The sequence below is a fragment of the Notolepis coatsorum genome (genome assembly GCF_963971535.1).
Source record: "Notolepis coatsorum genome assembly, chromosome: 15".
NCBI lineage: Eukaryota > Metazoa > Chordata > Actinopteri > Aulopiformes > Paralepididae > Notolepis > Notolepis coatsorum.
The window spans coordinates 54,642,627-54,664,924 of record NC_140179.1 but is presented as its reverse complement, the minus strand read 5'-3'; the positions used below and the strand labels follow the sequence as shown (position 1 = coordinate 54,664,924).

The following is a 22,298-nucleotide window of genomic DNA, read 5'->3' as shown; positions in this document are numbered from 1 at the left end:
TGAAACGCCCCAGACAGTAAAAAAAATTATTTTCCCATTCGGCCTCAATGATACTGCAGTGGAGCGATGGCGCCCCTAAGAGGATCTGGCCGGTATTGCATGTCGCCGATTTAAATCTGGCGGGTAAATCTGCAGAGTCGATCCGGGATCTTGATCTGTTTATTAATATGGAATAAAACAATAACAACTTGCCACGAGTTAACTCGTGGCTCTGGTCCTCAACGGGTGGAATCGAAACACGAGTTAACTCGTGGCTGGTCCTTAACACTTTGATTGCCTAAGGCTAAATTCATGATATACCATATGTTGCCAGCTCTATTTGTCTATGGATAAGTACCCCTTCTTTGCAGGGCTATAACTTTTTAAATTCTATTGCTAAATTGCCATTATTATGGCCCATTCAAAGTCCTATATGTATTGTTCATTGTGTAGCAACGTTAAACTTTTTCATTCACATATTCATAGTAAAATATGGTCTAATGTATAAGTATGTTTTCATCTCTTTCTGCAGCTTTCTCCAGAACGTGATCTATAGCCCCAAATGCATTATATTGATGATGAAATACAGTTTGATGGCAATCGGCGCGATATAAAAAATTTCAATTGGACGTACTTCTAGAAGTTTCTACGTATCATCTGATATTGACCGGATGGGCGGGGGATCGTTTATAATTCCGTGGGCAGCGTTATATCATTAATCTAGTGTGGGTCATATATTCATCAGAGCAGTTTATATCGAACACGTTCAAAAATAACGCTGAATCTTACCGTATCTTCCTCGCGCCGTTGGACGATCAGCGTGGTGTAGACCGTTTTCGATTATGGGATGTTTATCCAGATGAGCCATTTTCAGGTTGTATAATACTATATACGTCCAAATAACGTTGTTTATTGAGTTAGGGCGAGCGATTGATCATCCAGTGTGTTGAGATGGAGTCCGGCTACCGATCGCGAGTGCCCGGAGCACATAGGATGAGCACTTCCTGTTTGGCGAGCCCCTCTCTGCCGATCGGCCACCAGATGGCGCTCTCGAACCGTTAAACAGTTGATGGGAGCTCACCAGTACATCTCAGGGCTCCGGAAAGAAAATATGATTTCGATCACAGATTTTTGAAATATTGATATCAAAGACGAGTTACGGCGTCTTCGGCAACTTGAGCATGGCGGGGAAGGACGCCTAAAAACGTCTTCCGGCAGCCAAAGTGTTAAAGTGTTAATGCAATTTAGCATTTTTTTTGTTATTATTATTATTATTATTATTATTATTGTAAGGACACCTGATGTTTTATATGTTTCTTTGACACACGTGTAAAATGTAAATAAAGTGTACGTGAACATAAAATAATCCATTGCACGTGATTTTAACATCCTCTTTTAATTTCAACATCAACAGCTGTAATGCTAAGACAAAGTCCCCCCCCCCCCCCCTCTAAAGCACTCAAAACCCTCTGTAGCCCACCAGACGCGGCGTGCTGGGGAAGCTCTTGCGTATGCCCATGCACTTCTCCTGGTCCAGGAACAGGGAGTTGGCCTTGACCGACAGGTCGTGCTCCAGCCCTATCTTGGTCTTCACCAGGATCTGCAGGGTGTTCTCAGCCTCCATCAGCCTATCGCGAAGATGTTGGATGGTGTCCTCGATCTCTCTGACCTCACCCACGAGTCTGGGGGGAGGGGGGGGGGCATTAGGGTCATTAGAACATTAACATTTACATTAGCTGATATTTTCATCCAACAAGTCAGCAGGAGGGCTACACCTCTGGCGGCTAAGGGTAAGTGATATTGGACCTCATTCACCAACACTGGGTCTCATTCTCCAAGGACTTACGACAAAAAGGGCTTTCTCTTAGGGCCATTTGAGACCTTTTCGGGCCAATTTTGGGATTCACCAACCGTCCCAATAAAACATATATAATTAATATTATATTATAATATATTGGGTCTCATTCCCGAACGGATTTACGACCAAAAATGTCCTCTTAGGCAGATTTCTGCCCATTTAAGACATATTAGGGCTGGTACCGCGATTCCCCAAATTTTCCTGAGATCAGATTTGAGCGTGGCTGAAAGCAAATTTAAGAGTTTAAGTTTATGATTGATTGACTAATTGATTGATTGACTAATTGAAAATTGTATTAACTTGACAGACTGTGTTCTCATATTGATTCCTTCATGTCAACGCTACAGGCCTCCTTGGAATTAATTACTTAATCATAATTAAAATAAGTATGACAATATTTGTACGATAAGAAATTACACATTTGATTTCGGACAAATAAATCATATGGATTCATCTGATCACAGGGCAGCTGGATTAACCATATCTGAACCAGCTATTTTGGACAAATGTATAATTACTTTAATTACTCAGATATTCAAACACAATTATGCAATTATTGTGAAATGATTGAAAATAATAATTATTTAATGCCTTCTGTGGAATTTGTATTTCTTATTTGTTACTATCTGTTTTAATGGTATACAATGGGACAGACCAATTTGTTTGATATAAACCTGCATTCCTTCGAATATATCATTAATCAATTAAACTTATATTGAAATACACTATAGCCTATACACCAACAGTGAAATGACAGTGGATAAATAAATAAATAAATAAATAAATAAGAACTAAAGCTAATCGGTGGAAATAGACTGCATTGATATTCCATAACAAGTCTTGTGTGCGCCAGTATGGCCTACGTGTCCGATGAGTGAACGGTATAGGCGTGATATATTCTGGTTACTTGTTTCATTGGGATTTGGTGGATGCTGTATCCTGTATATGTGTGCTTTGCCCTACGTGCAGTGTAGGTACAGTCTGTATGTATGCAGACTGTGCCTGTGCTGTGCGTGGGGAAGAGCATGTGTGTGGTGTCTACTAGATCCTAATGAAACAAGTCATTAATGGAATAGTGAGCCTATACTGCGTTCATTCATTACGCTGTAGACTATATATATATTATGTAAACAAGACAAACGTCTTTCTCTGGTCTGCATCCCCTTAACAATTGTGTGTATTGAGCCGTACTGTATTGTACCCATTCTGCAATCTGTTAAATAAAGTTTTCATTCATTCATTCATATACAGTACTGTGCGCGCGCGTGTGTGTGTGTGTGCGCGCGCTGCGGTAGGTGTACCACGAGCTGTACTATATATGATGCCAATACATTAATCTAATCTAATTTTGATGCGTCGCAAGACTCGCAAAGCGCTTCCGCCATTCCATTTTCACACGGCTGCGTCATTAAGTTGCCTTATAAGGAGCTCTGGAGGCGTTGGTTTGTATGCAAATGACCTGAACGGGGACGCACTTTCACGTTTAAGACATGTCATTCCCCAAGCAGATGTCACAGGTGCGACCGTTTGAGCCACTTAAGACATATTACCAGCACGTTGGGGACTCAGAGTGAAGTTGTCATTGATTCTGTCTCAGTCGGTTCCAAGATAAGTCTTCCAAGAGAACTCTTTGGAACATTTTGGAGAATGAGACCCATTGTCTATATTCATGTCTTGTCCGAAAAGGTCTCAAATGGCCCTAAGAGAAAGCCATTTTTGTCGTAAGTCCGTTGGAGAATGAGCATTGTCTTAAGTTTTCTCTTAAGACAACCTCCTTTGAAGGTCGTAAGAGAAAGCTGACGACAATTACCCCCGGATTCACCAATGCATGGGGAGGTTGTCCTAACTTGCCAAATGATCACGTGTCATATCACGCATACTGTTCTACGTGCGTAATTCGTTGCACGTATAGTAAGCGCGAGCGCTTGTGTGCGCTGAGGCAGGTGGTCAGGAGTGCGAAACAAGGCAGTATAAATATGGAATATTAATACAGTCTATTCCACTATAGCTATAGTGTGCTGTATGATGACAATGCGCTGCATACAGTATACCAGCGGTGCCACGCTTTTTCTCTGACACCCTTGTTTGAGTATTACTAAAGTGATGTGTTTAGTTCTTGAGAGAAATTGTAAACTGTATCTAATAGTGACAAAATCAAGTAAGTCAAATTCATGCTTATTCATCCCTGCAATTCATCGCTGTCGGACTTGGACAGCACGTCTGTTGTCCGGGCAAGATGAGCAGTGGAATGTTTCTCCACTGGCTCTTACAATGTATACAATAAGCAATGTCCAAAAATAAAAATAAAACCAACAATAAATAATAACAATATTTATCTGATTTATTTAGTTATTTATTCACCGTAATTTTCAGTGTTTGTGTAGTGCTATTATTTATTTTCGGACATCACGATGCATGTTGAGGCATGACTGTAAATGCAAAACGTAATTTTTTATCATACAAATATTGTCATATTTATTATTATATGATTATTTAATTCCAAGGATGTCTGTAGAGGCGACATGAACGCAATCACCATGATTCCTCCCAAATAAAGCCCTTAAGAACACGCCGCACACCAGTCTGTCCGATTTACGACTGCTCTTCAGCGCTCCTAAATCCTGCTCTTAGTTAACTCATTGGCTGCCAGCTATTACCCTTATCCTGTGGTAGCTACTGCCAAGCTGTAAAAGATGGGAGTTAGTCACCTTGGGTCTCATTCCCGAAAATTTTTCAAAGATATATTCTGGAAGACTTATCTTGGAACCACTGAGACATAATCTATGACAAGTACACTCTGAGTCCTGAACGTGCTGGTAATATGTGAAACGGTCGCAGAAAAACATACAAAACAACGCCTCCATATCTCCTTATAAGGCAACTGGTGACGCAGCTGTGTGAAATGGAATGGCGGAAGTGCTTTGCGAGCCGCGTGATTACGAAACCTAGCATCAGTCAGTGCCAATCAGAGAGCGTCTCCGAGAAATGCGGCTAGGTTTCGTAATCACGCTTGCGCCCATCAAAACTAGATTAGATTAATGTATTGGCATCATATACAGCTCGCGGTACACACCTGCCGCAGCGCGCGCGCACATACACACACACACGCGCGCAGTACTGTATATGAATGAATGAATGACATATAATATATATAGCCTACGGCGGGCGTAATGAATGAACGCAGTATGCGGCTTATTATTCCATAATTAAGCCCATAGGCTACTGTTCATTCGTAGGCGCACACAAGACTTGTTATGGAATATTAATGCATTATTTATTTATCCACTGTCATTTCAGTGTTGGTGTATAGGCTATATAGTGTATTTCAATATAAGTTTAATTGATTAATGATATATTCGAAGGAATGCAGGTTTATAGTTATATCAACCCCCTCCAATGTACAGTAAATGACCAAGTATGGTTTTGTCAATATTCCAATGTACAGTTTTGCTTGTACAGTGTAAGTCTATCCCCCACCCACCCCTCCTACCCAACCTCCTCCAACAGTTTCTACGTCAAATGTACTCTCTTTTCTGGACTCTTTTTGTATCACAAACAGTACTGTATTTGCAAATCTGGTATGTCATAAATGTATAGATGTAGCAGTACTGTCTATCTGTGTCGTGTGTGTCATATATGTTGTGATGAATTGAAAATGGGGGACCCTGATGTAAACAAGACGAAATTCTTTCTCTGGTCTGCATCCCCTTATGTAATTGAGCTGTACTGTACTGTATCCATTCTGCAATCTGTTAATAAAGTTTTCAATCAATCAATCAAACAAAGGTCTGTCCCATTGTATACCAATCAATGGGATACATTGCATGTTGACCTGCATTCTTTCAAATTTATATAATTAATCATTAAAACAGATGTGTAACAAATAAGAAATACAAATTCCACAAAAGGCATTAAATTATTATTATTTTCAATCATTTCACAATAATTGCATAATTGTGTTTGAATATCTGACTAATTAAAGTAATTATACATTTGTCCAAAATAGCTGGTTCAGATATGGTTAAGCAGCTGCCCTGTGATCAGATGAATCCAGTAATTTCTTATCGTACAAATATTGTCATATTTATTTTAATTATGATTAAGTAATTAATTCTAAGGAGGCCTGTAGCGTTGACGTGAAGGAATCACTATGAGAACACAGTCTGTCAAGTTATAATAACATTTTAAATTAGTCAATCAATCATGAGATTTTATCGTGGGCTGAGAGCATATTTAAGTGTGCTCCTCAGCACTCTTAAATCTGCTCTCAGCCACGATCAAATAAGATCTCAGGAAAGTTTGGGGACTCCCACTCCCAGCCCTAATATGTCTTAAATGAGCCGAAATCTGGCTAAGACGAAATATTTTGTCGTAACTTCGTTCGGGAATGAGACCCCTTGTTTGTAGAACTAAATCTATATTCTATATTATATGTAGATATGTATGTATATGTTATATACTATATGTCTATGTAGTAGTATAGGCATAGTAGCATAGTACATAGTAGACCGTAATATAGACATAATAGCATAGTACATAGTAGATAGTAGTATAGACATATTAGCATAGTAGTATAGACATAGTAGCATAGTAGGTAGTAGTATACGGATAGTAACATAGTACATACTGTAGTAGATAGTGGAAGGTACATAATTGTAAAAGACAGTACGAAGGTTAGTTTGAACTGGTGAGACGAGGAAGGGTCAAGTTTATTTTTGTATAATTGTACTAGGCCTGTCCCCGACTAAGGATTTGTATAGTCGACTTTGATTAACCAAAATGTTCTGATAGTCGACTAACCCCCCAACCCCCCCCCCCCCCCCCCCCCCCCCCCCCAATGCAAAAAATATATATATTAAAAAAAGTTTTTTTATTATACATTTTTCATTCATCATTCCATTTGGGCTGTGGGGGTGCTTAATGTCTGAAGGAGTCGACTGAAGGCTTCTTGTCCTCTGCGAAAGCATGCAATTTGTCCACTGATACTAATTGATATTTGTCTAATGTGTTCATTAGACGGGTGAAGTCCTCTTTCAGTGCTTCTGTGCCAGTTTTCTTAGGCAGTTAGCCTTGCTGGTATGCACGCCTTTAGCGTTAGCCATATAGGCCTCTTTGCTTTTGGAGAGAATGATAATTTTTTTTAAATTTTTAAATTTATTATAATTTGTATATATTTTTTGCATTCAACTAAGAGGTTGGCAGTCGACTACGGCTCCTTTCGACTATTCTACTAGTCGGGGTCAGCCCTAAATTGTACACACCATTGAATGCACTCACGCATGCAATTATTCTTCTATGCTTAAAAATAGATAATATATTTAAATTTTAATGCAGACGATATCGACAGTTTCACTGGAATTATGTTGCCACAGGAACAGTTTGAAGTGTATTTCCTGTCAGGTAATGCATTAGCAAACACTGCAACAGGAAACACACTTGGGTCCATTTAGAATGTTTATGTTCTCAAGTTATGAAACCTATCATTTCATGTCACTGTTGCTTTACATTATATTGAGGAAGTGACAGTGTTCTGGTTCTACCTGTAGTGTGGGTTGTCCCGGCAAAGCTCCACGTTGGGTCTGCGGGTCCGCTCCTCCAGCCTGGTCTGGGCTACCTTCAGCGGACACTCTTTGTCCCTCAGGGCCCTCTTCAAAGACTCGATTAGGAGCTCCGTCTGGAAGATCTCCTGCAGAGTCTGGATGGAGACACAGGGAGGAAGGATGGGGGAGATGGTCCCAAATTACCCTTAAAAAAATTCAAGTATCATGGTATTCCAGTATCATGGTATTCCAGTATCATTGTATTCCCAAAACAATATCATGGCATTTCCAAAAAAGGTATCATGGCATTTCCATCAAACTAAGATGGTGGAAGTGACCAGAAATTATGCAAATACCAGCTATTACTAGGGCTGTACCAAATGACATTCAAAGCTTCTATTGAAGTTTTCGAATGAAACCTCGAATGTCTGTCGTCATATTCTCTGACGTAATCATACATTATTTTGATCTGATCAAATGAGTCTTTTAAAAAATTAAATCAACTTTCTTTAATGAATATAACTTGTCAGTTTCATCAACAAATAATATAATAAGGGGCACGGTTGGTACGAAAGTGATGGTGATGTCTTGATGGAGCGCCGAGTGCCAAGCGGATGCAGATAGGCTACATCATTTATGACAAATGTTTTATTTGAATTTTTATGATGAGTCATATACTATAATACTATAATACTATAATATTATAGGCTAATCTTTATCTGCAACTGTGAAGAAAACCCCCATTGGTTTAAACAGAATGAATAGACACATAAAAAAAGAATATGTTAATGTTGATTTAGAATTTGAATGTCAACGTTATGAATGAAGCTTCGAACTATTCGGTACCGCCCTAGCTACTATCAATATCATGGTGTAGATTGGATTATTTAATAGTATTATTTAAGTTAAAAAGTGTAGAGGACCATGGTGGTAGATAACTTTTACGGGGTGTGTCTTGGATGGGGATGTGGTGGGGATTGATGTGTGGGGTGTTTTGGGGGACCGGCTGTTTCGGGGGGGGGGGGTTCACATGCCTTCAAGCAACATTGTATTTATTGTACTTATTTTATGCCTATTCTTGTGTCTGCACGTTTATGTTGCACTACTTTTCTACCTATTCTTATGTCATTCATTTTTGTTAATTTGATAATAATTGCTGTGGGGCACTCAGGACTGGAGTCCATGTATGAAAAGTGCTAAATAGATAGTTATTAATATTTATTATTATTATAATGTAAAAAAAAAATGTATGCATTGAAATGTCTGTAAGTCTCGACGACATTGAAAATGAGGGTGACCTCAATTGTCTTTTCGACAATAAATAAAGGTTTGAATTGAACTTTGGTAGTACCATGGTCAATTATTTATACAATGACCGGTACGATGGTAAATCTGAAATTACCATCAAACTACCATGATACTTTTTCACAAGGGTAAAATATTTGTCTGTCACAAAACTCCCAAGAGAAGACGGCATATTGCTGTCTGTTGGTTTGCTTTGCAAGTAGAACCCAATTAGAAACAACAATATTAACAACAACATGTTAGTTATACTCTCTTCTGCAGAGTTCTGAATGGTTAGCAGGTGCACGCTCCCTCACTCTCACCAAGCATAATGTTAGTCATTGTGCTCCATAATGGCCACTTCTTTGACGAATTCCATGCTAGTCTATGGAGAATGTTGATGGCCTGTGTGCTAGCAGATGTGTATAAAGTACCTACTCTCTCTCTAGGCATATTGTGTAGTAAAGTATAGTAGCCTCTTTTACTATGTAGTAGGTAACCTCATCTACTGTGGTGTAGGGGACAGTGTCCTCCTCTACCGTGTTGTAGGACACAGTGGCCTCCACTCTCTCCCAACACGTTCGATGTAATGCAATTCCGAAGAATCGGTGCTCCTCTGAGGTTCATTGAAGACCGTGTGTCTCACATCACAGCTGCTCTCAGCAGATAAGCCTGCCAGCGACAGCTGATGTAGATCCTGCTCGTAACCCCCACAATTAACCCCTTAGAACAATGCCACCCAGTGTCCACGCTGAGCGCGGCCGAGATATACAGTAAGTGGGAATTAACAGTTACAGGCAATGAAAGAGGCGTCTATTTTCGGGTCCCTTTCTCTCGGGCGGTAAACAGGGTTTGGCGGTGAGTTTGCGATAATGCAGTGTGAAGCAGTTATGGGTGGACGGTGCTGAATATAGCAATGGCATGTTTATAGTTGCAGGGAAGAAGAGAGGAAGCCTTTCTTAGCGCTCACATGCTCCCCTCACATTACCCTCAAAATCTAGTTCTAAACCAAATACGAGAGGCCGAATGGAGTTCTCTTTAGCTTCATTGCAGAGGAAACCGATGTCTTCCTTCTCCAGAGTCAAACAAGAAGATAGATACCAATTTCCTCTCTGTGCGTTCAGGAGAATGCTATCCGGCTCCAAGCTAGCCTAGCTTAGCACAAATGAATGGAAGCGGATACGAACCGCTAGCCTAGCTGGAGGCTACTTCATTTCAAACCTTTATTTATACTCGTGAAAGCACTGAGGTTTCCCTCATTTACAGTGATGGCTAAATTTTTTATTTATTTTTTTTATTATCTTTTTCCCCCTTCTTTTTCTGATTCTTCTCCCATCCCACCCTTCCTGGTTGTTGCGCACTTTCCCCTACTGTTGGTCCGAGAGGCCGGAGACTGTCACATGCTTTCCTCCGACGCATGTGCAGCCTGCCGGCAGCCAGCCTGGCCGCGCAGATTCTCACTGGGAGAGTGTAACGTGTGGGAGGCCGCACTACCTCTCTCCAGATCCTACCCTCACTGAGCAGGCGCCCCGACCGAACTGTAGGGGTCGCTGTCCACAACGCCCAGGACCCAACCGCCAGCTTTCCCACCCTCTAATACTGCCAATTGTATTAGTGTGAACGGCCAGCCAAGCTGGTGACAACGCCGGGAGCTGGATTCGAACACGCGAACCCAGCATCTCCGGCATTGGTGACGAACGCAATCTACGCTACGCCACCTGACCGCCTTTGGAGGCTACATTTAAACACCTCTACTGGAGTTTTTTTTAGCTAGGATAGTTAGCCACACCTTAGCCAGATGGGTCTGGAGGCTGTTCTTGGTGTCTGCCGTCTCTGAGATGCGGTTGGTAAAGGCCACGTTGACGCTGTTGAACTGGCTCCACATCTCGTTGGAGGTGGCGTTCAGCAGGATCTCGATCTCGTCACGGAGCTTTCGGGAGGCGGCCCTCTCGCCCTGCGAGTGAAGGATGTTGTCGTCTGTGAACTTGGACCATGAGTCCGGCAGGGACAGCCTGGCGGATCGTCAAAATCAATAAATACAAATTTAAGAATATTTGATACACGGTACCACATGAAAGGTGCTATTTATATTATATATTATATTATTTATTTTTTAAAATAGATCCACAATTACCCACAAAAACCCACCTTTTAGCAAGGTGTGAAATAGAACTATTGCTAATGTTGTTGTTTACATGTTCCCCCATGTGGAATACACCTGCTTGGATAAATTACATACTGGCTCTCTAGTGCGACATGGAGCGAATTCACAAAGGGATTGCTGGAAAAACTCTAAAATAAATCTTAAATATATATATATTTTTTTAAGATTTATTTTAGCATTTTTCCAGCTTTTTCATGGTCAGACATGACCGACAGGTGAGGGAGAACGGGAGAAGAAGTGGGGGAAGACATGCGACAAATGATCCCCCGGGAGCGGGAGTCGAACCCGGGATGGCTGCGTAGGTGTGCGCCATGATGGCGCAGCGCAATTGCATATATTAAAGCAATTAAAGCAATATGCAATTGCTTTATGATTCTCTGAGCTCCTTGAATTTCTCCTTGAGAAAATTAATCTGCAAACCAGCGTGGGGTGCGGCACCACAGAGCTCTAGCAGGGCTAGGGAATGGCTCATTGAAAACCGGCATTGTCAACACTGAGGTGTCTGTGTGCATGTGTGTGGATATGGTGCGTTTGTCTATGTCTGGGTCTTTTAATATGTCATGATGTGCTCTGTCCTTGTGTCCATGACTGTATTGTGACCTGTATCCCTATCGTATGTCTATGTGCTTTTGTTGTGTTTTTATTCTAATGTTATTTATCTTGATTTTATTCAGTTTTTATTGCTAACCCTTTTTCACACAGGATTTTAGCCTGTACCTTCTGGCAGGGGGACTGCCAATGGAAATTTGCCTTTTGGCTAAAATTGGGTGCATTTACATTTGTAAAATGTTTTATTAACACTTTGATTGCCTAAGGCTAAATTCATGATATACCATCCGTTGCCAGCTCTATTTAACATGGATAAGTTCCCCTTCTTTGCAGAGCTATAACTTTTTAAATTCTATTGCCAGATTGCCATTATTAGGGCCCATTCAAGGTCCTATATGTATTGTTCATTGTGTAGCAACGTTAAACTTTTTCATTCACATATTCATAGTAAAATATGGTCTAAAGCAGACCTGGGCATTGTGACCTGGGCCGGATCCGGCCCGCGGGATGATTCTGACCGGCCCGCGAAAGATTACATGATAATAAAAAAAAATAAAATAAAAATATTTTTTTATTTTTTTTTTAATATTTTTTTTTATTTTTATTTTTTACTTTTTTTCCCTTCATGTCAACGTTCACACGCACAGTATACGCTTAGGAGACATGCTCAGAAGATGTTGGTTCTCTTTGGATCCACCTACATATGTGAACAGACATTCTCAATCATGACGTTTACCAAGTCCAGGTACAGATCCTCTCTCACTGATGAACATCTGGCAGCTGTGCTTCGCATCTCCACCTCAGACATGCAACCTGACTTTGATGGACTTGTTAAAGCTCAACAGAGACTGGATTTCTCACACTGAATGAAAAAAAAGAACTGAAGAACACTAAAATGTGGAAATATAACAAGTGAAATGGGACACTTGATCTTTTCTTTTCTTTTTTTTGCACAGTTCTGAAAACATAAAACGTTTAATATAGGCATGTAAAGTAAAAAAGGCTACAAAACTGGGACACTTTTCTTTACACAGTTCAGTGACATGTCTTGTTTATTTTTGCTATAAGATGATGTGATGTCTTTAGAAAGCTAAGAAAATCCTTGTTTCAATAGTATATGAAACTCAAAATTCCCTTTGTTATTAATGTTTCACATTTTGTTTATCATTTTGGAAATAAATTCTATTTGAATAAATGATATTTTTGAAAGCTATAACCTCACCTTTTAATTGCCAAATAATAACATACACTCTTACCAGGGGTCAAAACAATGCCATTTACTGCTTTTTATATAGAAATAAAATGTATATTATGCATAATTGAGTTTGGAATTTTGGCCCGGCCCCCCAACATATTTTCAGTTGCTCATTCGGCCCCCCGGGAAAAATAATTGCCCGCCCCTGGTCTAAAGTATAAGTATGTTTTCATCTCTTTCTGCAGCTTTCTCCAGAACATGATTTATAGCCCCAAATGCATTATATTGATGATGAAATACAGTTTGGTAGGAATCTGTGCGAGATCAAAAATTTCAATTGGACGTACTTCTAGAAGTTTCTACGTATCATCTGATGATGACCGGATGGGCGGGGGATCGTTTATAATTCCGTGGGCAGCGTTATATCATTCATCTAGTGTGGGTGATATGATCATCAGAGCAGTTTATATCGAACACGTTCAAAAATAACGCTGAATCTTACCGTATCTTCCTCGCGCCGTTGGGCGATGAGCGTGGAACAGACATTTTCCTATTATGGGATATAGAAATATCGGGTCCATTTCCAGCTTGTATAATAGTATATACGTCCAAATCATGTTGTTTATCGAGTTATTCGCAACGGATCGCTATGTATTGTGACGAGCTAGAGTGCCGGAACCTATAGCGAGTGCCCGGAAGTAATATGGGTGAATAGCACATCGTCCATGTAACATCCTCTTTGGCGATTGCGCCGATCGGCCACCAGATGGCGCTCTTGAGCCGCTAGAGGGTTCTGTGGGGCTTTTTGGTGGGTCTCAGGCCAGCGGATGGGAAATATGAATCCGATCACAGATTTTTGAAATATTGATATCAAAGACGAGTTACGGCGTCTTCGGCAACTTGAGAATGGCGGGGAAGGACGCCTAAAAGCGTCTTCCGGCAATCAAAGTGTTAATGTACGCTGTCCCCCTTGATCAAATAAAGTAAACATAACCTAACCTAGCGCTGGCAGCACAGGACAGGCAAAGGAGGTGGAAACCAGTAGCAGAGAGCAGTGTTGTAGTACTCAAGTCCTGGACTGATTTTCAGGACTTGTGACTCGACTTGGACTTGAGCACTGATGACTCGGACTTGGACTCGAGCATTGACAGCATTTGGACTCTGAAGGTGCAGACGAGGTTGAGGACTCTGTCTTGTTAATTGATAAATACAGTTATTTATTATTATTCTTTTTTGTAATAGGCCCTAATCATTTGGCATAAGATATTGATTGCTTTATTCTTAACATGCAACGGCCCACATGTGGGCCCTCTTGACTCTTGAGGATGGTTTGCCCACTGGCACTTTGGCGAACTCTAGTGGCTCGGGTGTGATTTTATTTAATACAATATATATTTGTCGATAGCCCTTTCAGGTGACATAATCCGTTCAGCGGGTCTCGAGTTACATGCCGATATGTGAGGCGTGAGCCGAAGTACACGGTATTTTGCGCAAATACCACTCCCGACTCTTGGGGCTCTAGCTCTGTCAATCATTTGGTGATCTCGAAGACTATTGGACAGGTTTTTAGCCAATGAATGTGGGTTTCCAATGATATCCCACATGGGGATGTACGAATCAGGGATCTAGGTGACAAGTCACGAGCGAAAACAGGAAGAGAAAAAACACAGAATGAATCGAAGTCTATGAGGAAAATGAAACCAGGAACGCTATACACAGTTTACCAAAATCGCTCCTAATCACTCATTTCTGTGACATGTACTACACAAGACTTCAGGCTATGGACCCATGGTGTCTTTCCAGCCATTCAAAAGAGACAAGGTTCATGCATGTGCTATAAGTATAAAGTATAGTATTTTGGTTTGCAAAAAAAGTATGCAGTCCTCAAAAACTAAAACTAAATGACCAATTTTGGGGGCACCTGTTAAGTTAATACCGTAACATTATTTAATTTTGTGCAAGGGCAGACACGTGTGTTTCACGTCGATTCAGTACCTCGTTCAGTACTTAAGATGCCTAAAGAGACGCCCTGAATCGTACGCTTTGCTTAAACAGATTTTACATAGAGTACTGCTAGATGTTCGATATGTAAACAAACTATTGAAGAGAAGACCGGGACAACCTCAAATTTCAACAGACATCTGTGCAGTGGACTCAACCTGGATGACTTGGACTCTGACTCAGACTCGGACTAGGGTAATGGGGACTCGACTCGGACTCGACTCAGGCTCGTTGTTGGTGACTCGGACTTGGACTCGGACTTGGACTCGGACTCGAACACTGGGGACTCGAGACTAGGGATGGGCATTTTTAAGAAAAATCCAGATTGATTGATGGCATGCTATACTTGTGTATTACTCGAAAAGGAAAAAAAATATATATATATTTTTTGTTCATTCACGTATATGTTTAAGGAAACCAACAAACAGTTATAATCTTACACATACATGTGAAACAAATATGTAAAAAAATAAATAAATAATATTTTTTTCCATAAAAATTATTAAGAATTTAAGATTGATTTTTCTCATAGCTACGAGTAATCGATTATTACTCACGCCCATCCCTACTCGAGACTCGACTCGGACTCGAGATTTAGTGACTTGACTTCAACACTGGAAGAGACAAGTATGCACACACACTATCGCAATAAGTGCTTTTATTATTTAACTAGTCTAAAGAATGTATTTGTGGTGGACTTGTCTGATGCCGTGGTGGGCAGCCCCACAGGAAACCCTGCTATGGAACTGGATGTTTTTCCTCTGAGGAAGACACTGTCTGTGTCGAAACCTTTGCACCAATAAAATGTCTGTTTGCACCAAATAACGTCTGTTTGCAGCAATAAAATGTCTGTTTGCACAAAAAAACGCCTGTTTGCACCACTAAAATGGCTAAATCAACCGTGTGCTTCAGAGGGCCGCAGTGGCCTAACGGTTAGAGAAGAGGGTTTGTGACCGGAAGGTTGCTGGTTCAATTCCCCAGACCGGCAGGAAGAATCTGGGATTAATAACTCTCTCCCATCCCTCAGTACCAACCACTGAAGTGCCCTTGACCTAGTGGTCAACAGTGTCAGACTGTGGTTGTACTGGGCAGCTCCTAGTGGTCAACAGTGTTAGACTGTGGTTGTACTGGTCAGCTCCTGTGGTCAACAGTGTTAGACTGTGGTTGTACTGGTCAGCTCCTAGTGGTCAACAGTGTTAGACAGTGGTTGTACTGGGCAGTACAACAAGCGCTGTATGGGTAAGGATAAGAGAATAATCAAAGACCCCAGCCACCCAAACAACTGCCTCTTTGAACTGCTGCGGTCAGGCAAGCGATACCGGAGTCTCATGGCAAGCACAGAGAGACTCAGAAGGAGCTTCTATCCCCAGGATGCTCAATGAACAATGAACAATAACAGACCATCAAATACACCCACAACACACACATCCACATGCACACACTCACTTTAAATAAACAACACACTGTAGCACCCACTTTACCCACTTTAGACACTAACACACTTTATATTTATGTGCATCAATCCCATGCACCTCATTGCACCTCACCACCACAAGGTGGCACCACAAGCTAAGCTATACCTCACCATTCTACACTGTACTGTATAGTAGCTGACTGTATAGACTGTACAGAAGTATAGACTGTACATATACTGTATATATGTATATTTGTTTACACTTGTTTATGTACTTGACTTTCTATTTTATACTTATATTGTACTATTTTACACTATTTTGTTATTTTATCTAGCACACTCTCAGGAACAAAACAGAAAGAAGAATTTCATGCAAAAGTATTCTGTATGTCTGTATGACAACTAATAAAAAAAAACTTGAACTTGAGCTCCTAGTGGTCAACAGTGTTAGACTGTGATTGTACTGTAGTCCCAGGTGTGAATCGAACTGTGTGAATGTAAAGCAGGCCATTGCTGGGGGAAAAAAAATGCAGCTCCAGACTGCTATGCGTACGTCTTGGTTTAATTGGTTCATGTACTCAAATCATGTACCATATGCATACATGGCTCGGAAGGTAGAGCAGTCATCTGGTAATCCGGAGGTTCCCAGTTCAATTCCAATTCCTCCGAGTGTCGAAGTGTCGTTGAGCAAGACACTTAACCCCTAACCATCGGTGTGTGAATGTGTGAGTGAATGGGTATAATGTGAGGAACCAATTGTAAAGCGCTTTGGATAAAAGCTGCTATATAAATGCACCATTTACCATTTAGCCAAAGCCTTTATCATTACTCAACACAGCTGATCATCAGTGAACTGATTATGGACTGTGAAGCCAAACTCACGAGGGGTCCAATCTGTCGATCCCTCTGTAGTACCCAATCCCGTCCGACGTGTTCCTGAGATGGTGACACCTGCCGTCTATCCTCTGAGCCGCCACCTTGTCGCTCATGTCCCGCTCCATCTCGTGTTGCGCTGCCCGGTTTGACCTGGGTTAATCCAAACAACAGCACACATACTGTAAGCACACCTCAAGGGCTATTCCAGGAATCAGAATTACCATAAAACTTCCCAAATAGACGCCTGTCCCAAATAAAGGTGGGTTGTTTTTACACATTTTTACACATATAGGCAGCTTTCAATTAGAACTAGTGCTGTCAATAGATAAAACAAATTTAACTAATTAATCTCACAATTTTCTGTAATTAATCTAGATTAATCTAGATTAAAAATAGCATTTTTCTACTTAAGACCGAAGCTTGTAACAGATATTTACTTCATCATCAAATCAATTCATCAAATCATGGAATTAATGTAAAATCAACACAAAGAAAGTATATTTCGATTCAAAGACTATTTTAATAGCTTTCTTTGAATACAGTTTCTCTCCTGTGAAATACAAATGTTCAACAAAACCATCAACATTGACTCAGCTAGACCTCTTTCTTATATCCGCGGCACTAAGATTGAAGATTTTTCACTCCATAGATGAATCTAGATTAATTTATTTTAATGCTTTAAATAATTTAAATTAATCTCCAAAGTTAAAGCTTTACTTTTGACAGCCCTAATTAGAACACAGTGTAACATTACAATCGGAGGGCGGCGTGTTTATCGCTGGCTACTATCCGTAGATTGTCGTGTGTTCAGGGGCGGAGCTTCCTACAGGCGATATAGGCGGTTGCCTAGGGCAAAATATATATATATTTTTTGACTTGGCACAGTTTTGGCGCCCCGCTCTATATCTGCAACAATTATTTTTACAAAAAAAAAAAAAAAGTCTTACATAAGGGAAAATGAGCCAAAAATCTAAAACGGTCAGTCGGTCTGAGCCTCAGCTTTAGGTGTTCACAGTCAGAACATGCTAGAGTGCTGTGCATTGATGGGTATCGGTCAAGTGTTTATAGAATTGAGCGTTGAGGAAAGAAAGACTAATGTTAGAGAACTATGAAGAGACAAAAGCCATCCAGGTCGCAGTATAAAAAAAGAAGAAAAGAAGAAGAGAAACATGCCAAGGTGAAAGGTATGCAATTTTGTACAACTTCCAAGACCTGCCACACCAAGAGCTGATGAAGCAAGCAGAGGCACTTGTACACACCTTAAACCATGGAGGGCAATCTGATTTGCATGGGAAGGAGCTGGCTCAGGAGTTGGAAAGTTTACCTGACTTGCCATCAAAGAGCATGACAACTCTTGAGTTGTTGAAATTCATACACACAAAGCAGCTCACAGAAACACATTTTTTTATCTACTTTTTCTCCTCCTATTTTTCTTGTATTTTCCTCCCATCCCAATTTAGTCGTTATGCCAATTCCCCCCTCCCCTTCCTGGTTGTTGCGCGCATTTGCCCCTACTTGCCGGTCTAGGGAGCCCTGAAGTCTATCACATGCTTCCTCCGATACATAGGAGACAGCCAGCAGCCTCTTTTCACCTGGCAGCGAGGACTCTCATTGGGTGAGTGTAACGCGTGGGAGGGCACACTACCTCACCCAGATCCCTTCCTTGCTGTGCAGGCGCCCTGACCGACCTGTAGGAGTCGCTGTTTACAACGACCAGATTACCACCCACCGGCTTCCCTCCCGCTGACACTGCCAATTGTGTCAGTATGACGACCGGCCAAGCCGGAGGCACCGCTGACAGCTGGATTCGATATCAGTGTCTCTGTGGTGATAGACAGACGCTTAGTCTGCTGCACTACCCGGCCGCAAATTAAAACACTTGAAAACATACCTGAGGTCAACCATGGCTCAAGCACGCCTCAGTGGTCTGGCTGTAATCAGTATTAACCATGAGGTTGGTGGTCAGATTTCATATGATGATGTGATTGATGACTTTGCAGCGAGGAAGGCCAGAAGGATTGCACTGTAAATGGAAACCAGTAGGAGCTACAGGCTAACCTTGACGTATGATGATAGGGAGTGGAATGTAAATAGTTCTTTAGACAAAGTGAATTTGTAATTTTTATTTATTTGTTTGTTTATTTAGCATATTATATTTTGATTATATATGTGTAACATATTTTACAATACATAATTTTCTTTTAAAGCAAATTTGCACATTATTTTATTGTTTGTTATTGTTATTATTGTGTGTAACTAAGTTGTTTATTTGTTTAAATTCATTAGTGTGCACGTTACATTTATTCTTAGCTCTTGTTCTTGCTTGTAAAAAATAAAGGTGCAGTACTTTACTGTATAACTCTTAACCCTTTCACTGCCACATGACAGAGGGTTAACCCTTTACTATCACACAACCGACGGTCGTGAAATGGTTAACCTTCTGTGTATTGTTGCAGTGAAAAGGGTTAACCGTTTGGTAGCGCGGCAGTGAAAGGGTGAAGATGTTTTGATTTGGGGGGGGGGGGGGGGGGGCGCAGTGGTGAAGGTCGCCTAGGGCGCCAAATGTGCTAGGTCCGCCCCTGCGTGTGTTAGCGGGTCGAGATCAGACTCACGCTAGCTGAGCGATGGCTCTGTCCAGATGACGTCTCATTCTCTCCTGACACGACTTGATGAGCTCCACTTCCTGATATAAACACAGAAAAACACACATGAAACAGGTGAAACGTGCCATGTTTGTTATTGTTAACATGTGGTCGGTATCATTAGGGCTTCATTCAGTATCACTGCTTCATTCAGTATCATTAGCTTCATTCAGTATCATTAGCTTCATTCAGTATCATTAGGGCTTCATTCAGTATCACTAGGGCTTCATTCAGTATCACTAGGGCTTCATTCAGTATCATTAGGGCTTCATTCAGTATCATTAGGGCTTCATTCAGTATCACTAGGGCTTCATTCAGTATCACTAGGGCTTCATTCAGTATCACTAGGGCGTCATTCAGTATCATTAGGGCTTCATTCAGTATCATTAGGGCTTCATTCAGTATCACTAGGGCTTCATTCAGTATCACTAGGGCTTCATTCAGTATCACTAGGGCGTCATTCAGTATCACTAGGGCTTCATTCAGTATCACTAGGGCTTCATTCAGTATCACTTGGGCTTCATTCAGTATCACTAGGGCGTCATTCAGTATCACTAGGGCGTCATTCAGTATCACTAGGGCTTCATTCAGTATCACTAGGGCTTCATTCAGTATCACTAGGGCTTCATTCAGTATCATTAGGGCTTCATTCAGTATCATTAGGGCTTCATTCAGTATCACTAGGGCTTCATTCAGTATCACTAGGGCTTCATTCAGTATCATTAGGGCTTCATTCAGTATCATTAGGGCTTCATTCAGTATCACTAGGGCTTCATTCAGTATCACTAGGGCTTCATTCAGTATCACTAGGGCGTCATTCAGTATCACTAGGGCTTCATTCAGTATCACTAGGGCTTCATTCAGTATCACTTGGGCTTCATTCAGTATCACTAGGGCGTCATTCAGTATCACTAGGGCGTCATTCAGTATCACTAGGGCTTCATTCAGTATCACTAGGGCTTCATTCAGTATCACTTGGGCTTCATTCAGTATCACTAGGGCGTCATTCAGTATCACTAGGGCCGGGCGGCATTCATTCAGTATCACTAGGGCTTCGTTCAGTATCATTAGCTTAATTCAGTATCACTAGGGCTTCATTCAGTATCACTAGGGCTTCATTCAGTATCATTAGCTTCATGCAGTATCACTAGGGCGTCATTCAGTATCACTAGGGCTTCATTCAGTATCATTAGCTTCATTCAGTATCACTAGGGCTTCATTCAGTATCACTAGGGCTTCATTCAGTATCATTAGCTTCATTCAGTATCACTAGGGCTTCATTCAGTATCACTAGGGCTTCATTCAGTATCACTAGGGCTTCTGAAATCATATTTGTTTAAAAAAAGAAAAACTTGGTCCGGCGAAATACACTTCTCATCACTGTGGTGTGGTGGGTTCATGTAAAGAGTTAGTTCCGTGACTTGTGTTGTATTGACCGTACCCTTATAAGGTCTTTCTCTACGCCGTCGTGAACCAGGTCGATGGACATCCTCTTCTCTCTGTGGTAGAGACACTCCTGAGCAACCTGTTGACAAAGAAGTCCTGATAAATATCAATGGGGTAAATATTCCTTTATTGATCCCCTTGGGCTTGGGGAAATTCAGGAATCATTCATAGATGATGGACGATGGATTCATAGATGATAGATTCATCATCAGATTCATAGATCCTTGCATCCCAATGAGGGTAAAGGTGTAGAGAGGCTGCTAAGCCATTTTCAGTAGTTTATTGAACAATAACTACTGTTTCAAATACATCTGGAGGGGATGTTTAACATGGGTCAGTGTGCCATGCCTGTGAACAGTCACTAGAGGCAGAGTGGCTAATGCTGAGTGAGTGATTGACACGTCAGTTCCGTTCCTCAGCTTCAGTTACCTGCAGAGGTCCCTATGAAAGCATCCAGCCACCTGATCTGGTGAGACCTCTCTGTGTCACCAGATCATTAGGCAGATCAAGTTGACTCCACAGCCTGAAGCACTCCGGGTTAAACAAGTGACCAGTCCAGGGTTGCCAAGTAACCTTAACAAGCCACAGTGTGACCTAATTAAGAGGTTGAGTGAAGCCCTCCTCCGCTTTGAAGTGGCGTGAAGACACCAATGACTATCGTTCAAAACCTCCCTCTCTCTCTCTCTCTCTCTCTCTACTATCCAAACCAAATCGGTAATTGATTTGTAATTCATGAAAAGACAGCAAAATCACGTATATACACACACACACAAACACGCACGCACGCACGCATGCACGCATGCACGCACGCACGTACGTACGCACGCACGCACACACACACACCATTGATTAAATCATTACCTGTAGGGGCCCCTCTGTCTCGCCCAGCGCTCTCTCCAGCCTCCTCTTGACTTCTGTGAGGGTCGCTATCTCAGTCACCATGTTGTCGATCTCATGATTCAGCTCCGACCTGTAGCAGGGAGGTCAAACGTTCTGCTGTCATGTCATCACAAGGGGTCATCACAAGCTCCGCCCACGTACGTTGCTATTCAGCAACAAATTATTTTTTCTCCTTTTTTATTTTTTTTAATCCACTTTTTCTCCTTATTTTTCTATTTTTCTCCCATCCCAATTTCGCCTCGCCAATTCTCCCTTCAATTCTCCCCTCCCCTGTCTCGAACATTGCTAGACTATGCCTCCCACTGGTTGGCTGCAGTGAGGACCAAGCCTTGCATCACGTGTCCCCTCCGGTACACGAGGAGGCAGCTGTCGCATCTTTTCACCTGTACAGCGCGATCTCTCAGTGGCAAGGAGTAGCACGTGGGAGGCTCACACTGCCCCCGTTACTTC

At 41.4% G+C, this 22,298-nt stretch overlaps 1 protein-coding gene across 1 annotated transcript in view; it reads right to left on the bottom strand.

The window, feature by feature from the left end:
* Window positions 1-1,438: 1,438 nt before the first annotated feature.
* Window positions 1,439-22,298, bottom strand: part of tekt3 (tektin 3) — a gene marked incomplete at both ends in the record, with an annotated part of 39,703 nt that continues 18,843 nt past the window's right edge. Inside the window, 7 exons of the mRNA XM_084331011.1 lie at window positions 1,439-1,661; window positions 7,378-7,532; window positions 10,451-10,673; window positions 16,867-17,010; window positions 19,473-19,543; window positions 20,944-21,027; window positions 21,810-21,918. Of these exons, the coding sequence (XP_084187137.1) occupies window positions 1,439-1,661; window positions 7,378-7,532; window positions 10,451-10,673; window positions 16,867-17,010; window positions 19,473-19,543; window positions 20,944-21,027; window positions 21,810-21,918 (1,009 nt within the window). The remainder of the gene's footprint in view (window positions 1,662-7,377; window positions 7,533-10,450; window positions 10,674-16,866; window positions 17,011-19,472; window positions 19,544-20,943; window positions 21,028-21,809; window positions 21,919-22,298) is intronic.